The following is a 7,830-nucleotide window of genomic DNA, read 5'->3' on the forward strand; positions in this document are numbered from 1 at the left end:
TTAAATGAGGAAAAAGAATACCCTTGGCAGGGAAGGGAGAGGCAAAGATTAAAACAGAGACTGAAGGAACACCCATTTAGAGCCTGCCCCACATGTGGCCCATACATATACAGCCACCCAATTAGACAAGATGGATGAAGCAAAGAAGTGCAGACCGACAGGAGCCGGATGTAGATCGCTCCTGAGAGACACAGCCAGAATACAGCAAATACAGAGGCGAATGCCAGCAGCAAACCACTGAACTGAGAATAGGTCCCCTATTGAAGGAATCAGAGAAAGAACTGGAAGAGCTTGAAGGGGCTCGAGACCCCAAAAGTACAACAATGCCAAGCAACCAGAGCTTCCAGGGACTAAGCCACTACCTAAAGACTATACATGGACTGACCCTGGACTCTGACCTCATAGGTAGCAATGAATATCCTAGTAAGAGCACCAGTGGAAGGGGAAGCCCTGGGTCCTGCTAAGACTGAACCCCCAGTGAACTAGTCTATGGGGGGAGGGCGGCAATGGGGGGAGGGTTGGGAGGGGAACACCCATAAGGAAGGGGAGGGGGGAGGGGGATGTTTGCCCGGAAACCGGGAAAGGGAATAACACTCGAAATGTATATAAGAAATACTCAAGTTAATAAAAAAAAAACAAAACAAAAAAAAAAAAAAAAAAAAAAAACCAGATTCCACTGTTGGTAGAAACCTATAAAGGGGGCAGAGGAATGAGAAATTATGGTTTAAGGAGGATGAACAAAAACAAATTATGTTAAAAATGTCTTAATGAAGGGAATAACAATCGAAATGTAAATAAGAAATACCCAAGTTAATAAAGATAAAAAATAAATAAATAATATCTTAAATAAGCAATACATTGTATTTTAATTATCAAAGAAATATCTTGTTTCTTAAGATATATTTTTTGAAAATTAAGATGGAATGGCTCTATTACTTGTAATCCAAAATAAAAACTTGTGAAATTAAAAAAAAATAAAATAAAATCTAAAAAAACAAAAACAAAAAAAAGAAAAAAAGAAAAAAAGAAATGTAAGAAGACAGAAGCAAGAGGGTTAGAAATTCAAGGCCAGCCTGGGCTACATAACAAAACACTACCTCAAATAAATAAAAAGAAATATGAAGATTTCTAAACTGAATATAAAGTGAGTAATGTGCTGCGATATGCCACAGCCTTTGGAGTTACCTTTTACCTCAGGATAAAATAGTTGTATCTCTACTGGATAAAAATCTATACAGCTAACCTTGGCTCTGGAGACTGGTTGATTAGGTATAAGCCCAGAACTGCACTAAATTATCACCCAGTGGTTTCTGATGATTTCCTCTCTTGACAGACTGTAGTCATCTATAGGCTTGCTTGCCAAGAAGCTTGTTTCCCAAGCTCTGAAACTCTCTTTATAATGAAGGAAATGCAGTGAATTCTAAAAGCTAGTCCTATGTGAGAGAGGTAGATTGTTTTGGGCTTCAGAGATGGAGTTGCAAGTTTCTTAAGCATGTGTCAGGATGAGATCGTACGGCGTGGAAGGCCTCACTCCAGCCCCTTCGTTTCCTTACAGAGATTCTATGGGATTGTAGCTGGTTCTGCTCTGCAATGTATGAGAGAGAGAATGAACAAAGACAGAATGAAGAAGGTAGGTGACCCCAGAAAAGTCTGCACCTTCTCACCGCTGCCTCTGAAAAGTGTGTGTGTTTGTTCATGTGTATGTTTGGGTATTGATGTGTATATTCATGTATGTTCCTGTGTGTATGTTTGTGTTGACGTGTATATTCATGTGTGTATTCATGTGTGGTGTGTGTGTGTTCCTGTGTGTGTGTGTGTGTATGTGTGAGTGTATGTTCCTGTGTATGTTCATGTATGTGTTCCTGTATGTGTGTGTGGTCCTGTGTATATTCATGTGTGTGTGTGTTTGTGTTCATGTGTATATTCATGTACGTGTTTGTGTATTGATGTGTATATTCATGTGTCTATTCATGTGTAGTGTGTGTGTGTGTTCCTGTGTGTGTTCCTATGTAGGTGTGTTCCTGTGCATGTGTGTGTGTTTGTCTGTGTGTGTGTGTTCGCCTGTATATAAGCACATGCATGTATATGACAGACTCAGGCAACTTACCAATCAAAATAGCAGCGCACCAAGTAATGACCAGGAAAAGAAATGCATTTTGCGGCAGAAAATACTTCATGCTTCTAAGCACAAGATCCCAGTTTTGCTATACGAGAATTCTAATCTCAGTAGTTTAAATTTTATTTTAATGCTTTTCCAGTATTTAGAAATTCACCAGGAAAAAGGCCATTTCTTTCCCTCTTCTCATCTTTTATAACTGCTTTTCATTAAAAGGAGGGCAATGTAAAAAAAAAAAAAAAAAGCTGAGCTACTTAGCACCATCTTTGTGTGGACAGTTGTGTCTGGCTGGTGCTAGGAAGGATTCCAGTATCACTTCCTGAAGTCACGAGTAGGCCAAAGCAGTAAAGGGTGCAGGAGGGAGCGCAACTGCTGTCCTTCAGAGTGGAGCTGCGTGGCTTGTAAAAAAGGAAACTTTTGATGTGGAATTTAAAAAAGCAAGTCAAAATGTCCTTTCAGACCTGGGGTTCCTTTTAAGAATGGGTAAAGTACAGAGGATGAAGTTAATTTGCTGATTAAAAGCCACACTGTACTTTCTCTCCAGCCTAAATCTTGACTTGGCTACTTGCTCTGTCCTCTTGGACACATCTTAGTTTCTCTGTGCCCAGTGGGCAAGCACTCACTGAGGCTGTGCCAGGCCCTGGGTTAGTACCTAACAGCACACACAGAGCCATTGGGTCACAGCATGTGTGTACTTGAAACTGGCGTCTCTCACTGTTCTCAAGGTCACTCTCTGCTGCAGCATAGCATTTCTGTGGTGTCGCTGTGGTCTGTGACACTATTGTAGACACTTGCCATAGTGTGTCTTTCAGTAAAAAGGCATTGTCTTTAGTGTACTTTTTGGCTACTGTTACATCACATATGTGTATACAGATTTTCGTGTGCCTGCCTGATTTCAGTTCTCCTCGGTCTTCACAGGGCACATTTGGTTTTAGTGAGGAGGCATGGAGGACACAGAAGAAACTTTACATCTTTTTCCAAATAATTTTGTTTTGGAGGCTTCTACAGTGAAAATGTATTTCATATTGCTTTGAGTAATTAAAAAAAAGCCCATTGTAGTCACAAAGGGGAAATAAATGGAAAGGTTAGACAGTGAGAGACAGAAGGTAGGAGAAAACAATGGAGGAGGAGGAGGTGGAGGAAGAAGAGGAGGAGAAGAGGAAGAGGAGGAGGAGGAGGAGAACATGGCATTTGGACAAAGCTTATCACAGGGCTAGAGGTACCACAGAGGGTGAGAGCTGTTCCTCAGAGGACCCGCGTTCAATCCCCAGCACCCAGGCAGCACCATACAACCATCTGTAATCTCAGTTCTGGGGATCCAGGACTCTCACCAGGCATGCACATAACACACAGACACACGTGCAGACAAAGTACCCATACACACAGAATAAACATTTTAAAGGAGTTAAACAGCATTAGAACTAGAATACAGTCCAGTAGAACATTTAAATAAACACACACAAAAATAGACATTTAGGTTACAGAACCCTGTGAAACACTAAAGCCACTGAATTATACAGTCTAAGTGGGTGCACTCTGTGCTGTGTGAATTACCCAGCCGGCTGAAGTTGCTAGATCTGCAATTATTCTTTTCTTTAGAAATAAGTCTGATTATTTTAAAGGAATTGTTTCTCTGAAATCTGATTCTGCTTTCCCTCACACTGCTGTTTCTTTTTCTTCAGGATTTAAAAAGATGTAGCTCCCCTCCACCTTCTCTCTGTCCTCCCCCTCCCCCCCATTCTCTCCATCTCCGTCTCTCTCTCCCTGCCCCTCTCCTAAAGTGTTAAGCCCATTGACAGACAGTTAAATGACTGTATTGCTGTCATCTAGGCCCTTTCTTTCTAAGGGCCCTGTGTTATAATGTTCCCAGATCCTAGTTTCCCTCTCTGGGAAGGTTTTGTGGCTGGGCAGCCATGACAACATGTCTAACAAGACTGATTTACCTTTACCACACTGATGAGCCGTCACTGGCCCTACATTCTGAATGAGGTCGGGATGGTGAGCAGCATCCCTCCTGTCTTCTGTGGGAATCACTATGGTTGTTTCTGTCTACTTCTGCCCCAGAGAGGAAAGGGTCTTCACTAGGTCACATAAGGATGGGGGGTGCAGCTCACCTCTGTTCCAGCAAGTCCTGAATCATGCTCCACAGACCAGTTGACTTGTTTGTTCATTTGTCTTTCAAGACAGACTCTCATTTTTAACCCAGATTGACCTCAGTTCCCCATCTTTCCTCCCCAGCCTCCAAAGTGTGGGGATAACAGATGTGCCACCAGCTGGATCCTACCAGCTTTCCACGAACTCTGCTTAATAAAATAAGATTTTTTTCTTTTATGACATTTTTATTTTCCTTAGGGCCTTTTCTTTGTTTTATTTTTATTCTTTATTAATAGAGCTGGGAATTGAACCTAGGCATGTGCTCTGCCACACTCCAGCAGGACCTAATCTTCTAACAACTCGCCCCGTGTTTTCCCTGAGCTCACAGAAAATCAGTGAAGCTCTGAGGATGTTGGGATAGAGGCACAGGAAGACTGTGAGGGTTCGAGATTCAGCCTGGCTGCTCTTGGTTACATGGGTCTTCCCATGGGCAGAGGGTCCTCTTCAGAGTCTGCACAGAAATCTGACCTCAGTTTGACTGAACATGTTTGTAAGCATCTTTTCATTTGTGGGTTTGCTCATTAAACAGGTTTTCATGAAATCCAGGGCCTTAGAGCTGAACTGAGCAGTGGTATGCTGAGATTTAAAGAAAGGGAAAAAAAGGATTAGCCAAGCATGGTAGTTCTGACTGTAGTTCCAGGCCAGTGATGCTGGAGCCATGGACTTGCCTGTGCCAGGAGTCTGGACTAGTGACACCCTGCCTCAAAAAAAGAAAAGAAATTACAAAAGAAAAACAAAGATAAGCAGCAACAAAACTATAATTTCCATATTTGAAAGGAAGAGTAAAAATTGTGCATCATTTACTGTATACATGATATTTTAAGATACAGATGTACATTTTAGAATGAGCAAATCATGCTAATTAACAATCATTACCCTGCATAGTCTTTTTTCTCTTTTGATGAGAGTTCTTAAAACTTACTCTCAATGATGCAAAATATTATCAACTACAGATATTGTATCAGCAATGGATGTCTTGAACTTCTTTCTTGTATCTAAACATTTAGACCCTTTAATTAGCACTTCTCAAAGCTTCTCTGATCTTTGCCTTAGCCTTAGTAACCAGGATACTTGTCAGCCATAAAAAAAAAAAAAAAGCAGCTTGTCATTTATGACAACATGGATGAAAATGAAGAACATTATGTAACTAAATGAGCCAGGCAAAGAAAACTAAGTGCTACATGATCTCATTATTACTATGTGCAACCTCAAAAAGTGAGTCTCGGCTGACTATGGCAACACAGTTATAATCCCAGAACTTAACTTGGAAGTCAGAGACAGGAGGCTTTCAGGGTTGAGGCCAGCAGGAGTTATATAATCTCCCCTCTCTCCCTCTCCCTCTCTCTATCTCTCTCTTACACACACACACACACACACACACACACACACACACACACACACACACACACTAATTAGATAGATAGATTAGACTGACAGACAGACGGTACATAGAGAGATCTTCCTAGCACATACTGCCAAATATTCCCCAGCGGGACAATAATTGAGTGAGTTCAGGATCAGTGGGGCCCGTAGCCTAGTATGGAATCTTTGAAAACTAAGAAGGGAAATGCATTTCTAACTTTTAGAGCCATGAGCCAGGAAGATTCTTAGAAAGCCAGGAGAGCTTCAACGTGAACCCAGCACCACTAAGAGGAGAGTGGCTGTTAGGCCTGCTCTCTGAGGGAGTGGGCCCTGTGGAGAAGTCACCTGGTAATTAGTAAAAGTGGAAGGCTTAGCAGCAGTGTCAACCTCCAGCCTAACTCAGCGTCACCTGGTGTAATGCGCAGGCTGACGAGAACCGGGAAGTCTGTGTTATCTGAACAAGCGCAGGCGTTCCCTCCTGTAACTTCCACATCCGCCTGCATCCGCTCCCCCACCGCCCTCGAGATGCTTGCATGTGCCACTGCCCTGTGTATTGGGTGTTTGTAGGAGTCTGAACACGGTTATCTGACAGCATTAGAAGTAAAGAGGGCCTCCTAACCCCTGCCAGAATTTCACAATGCTTGTTGAGCTGTGGAAGAATTGAAATACTACAGGACTACTTCATTAGTGCATAGATTTCCAGTGATTAGCTATCAATAGACATGTACTATATAATCTACCATCCATATCGGCGGGTTCCAAATCCATGGGTTCCACCATGATTGAAAATATCCGGAAAAAAATGCATCTGTACTGAATAGTTAGGGAATTTTTTTCTTGTCATGATTCTCCAAACACTATAGTTTAATGATACATAAATAGCATGTAAATTCGGTTGAGTGTTATGCTTACATCAGAGATGATCTGAAATTTGAAGGAAGGTTACATAGATCACATGAAAATTACATAGAGCACATATTATGTTAGGTAGGACTTTAATGAATTTAGTATCCATGGAGACCTGAAACCAACCCCACAGATAAATACAGAGGAACAACTGTATGTGTGGATGTCTATATAAATATATACACACATATACATACTTACATTAACAGACTTACCACTTACCATTTCTGGTTTTCATAAGATGTTTTTACCAGATATTGTAGTTTGTAGATGCATTCTTACACAAAGTCCCAGCCCAGGACACTTTTTTTTACATCCCCACAGATGCTGCCCCACAGAATCACTCCCCGAATCTCCCATTCCTTTCTCCTCTGAGAGGTGGCCCCCCAGTTTCCTCCCACCCTGCTGCATCAAGTTTCTGTCAGGGCAGGCACATCCTCTCTCACTGAGGCCAGACAAGGCAGCCCTGTTGGGGAACGGATTCCACAGACAGACAACAGCTTTAGGGACAGCCCCTGCTCCAGTTGTTGGGGACCCACACAGAGACTAAGCTGCACATCTGCTACATATGTACCAGGGGCCTTGGTCTAACCAGTGTGTGTCCTTTGGTTGGTGGCTCAGTCCCTGGGAACTCCCAAGGGTTCAGGTTAGTTGACTCTATTGGTCTTCCCGTGGAGTTACTTCAGGGTCTTCAATACTATCCCCAACTATTCCATAAGGGTACCTGACCTGTCCAATGTTTGGCTGTGGGTATCTGCATCTGTTTCAGTCAGCTGCAGGGTCCTCTCAGAGACCAGTTACGCTAGCTTCTTGTCTGCAAGCATAATAGATTATCATTAATAGTGTCAGGGATTGGTGCTCGCCCATGGGGTTAGTCTCAAGTTGGGCCAGTTGTTGGTCAGCCACTCCTTCAGAATCTGCTCCATCTTTGTCCCTGCATTTCTTTTTTTTTTTTATAATTATTTATTTTATTTATATAAGTACACTGTAGCTGTCTTCAGACACACCAGAAGAGGGCATCAGATCCATTACAGATGGTTGTGAGCCACCATGTGGTTGCTGGGAATTGAACTCAGGACCTCTGGAAGAGCAGTCAGTGCTCTTAACCTCTGAGCCATCTCTCCAGCCCCCTGCATTTCTTTTAGACAGGGAAAATTTTAGGTCAGAAGTTCTGTGGGTGGGTTGGTGTTCTTATTCCCCCAGTGAGGTTCCTGCCTGGCTACAGAAGGTGGCATCTTCAGGTCCCAGGTCCCCACTATTATGCGTCTTGGCTAAGGCCACCAGCATTGACT

General features: G+C 42.5%; 1 protein-coding gene across 8 annotated transcripts in view; it reads left to right on the forward strand.

Annotated features, from left to right (window-relative positions):
* Atp8b5p (ATPase, class I, type 8B, member 5, pseudogene) overlaps nucleotides 1–7,830 on the forward strand; it is a 113,631-nt gene that overhangs the window by 25,837 nt on the left and 79,964 nt on the right. For 6 of the 8 annotated variants that reach the window (XM_039110987.2, XM_039110994.2, XM_039110989.2 and 3 more), the window contains exon 3: nucleotides 1,556–1,630. The exons of the other annotated variants lie outside the window; for them this stretch is intronic. In XM_039110987.2, coding sequence (XP_038966915.1) covers nucleotides 1,556–1,630 — 75 coding nt within the window. The remainder of the gene's footprint in view (nucleotides 1–1,555; nucleotides 1,631–7,830) is intronic. 8 annotated transcript variants of the gene reach the window in all.

This window comes from Rattus norvegicus, chromosome 5 (genome assembly GCF_036323735.1).
Source record: "Rattus norvegicus strain BN/NHsdMcwi chromosome 5, GRCr8, whole genome shotgun sequence".
NCBI lineage: Eukaryota > Metazoa > Chordata > Mammalia > Rodentia > Muridae > Rattus > Rattus norvegicus.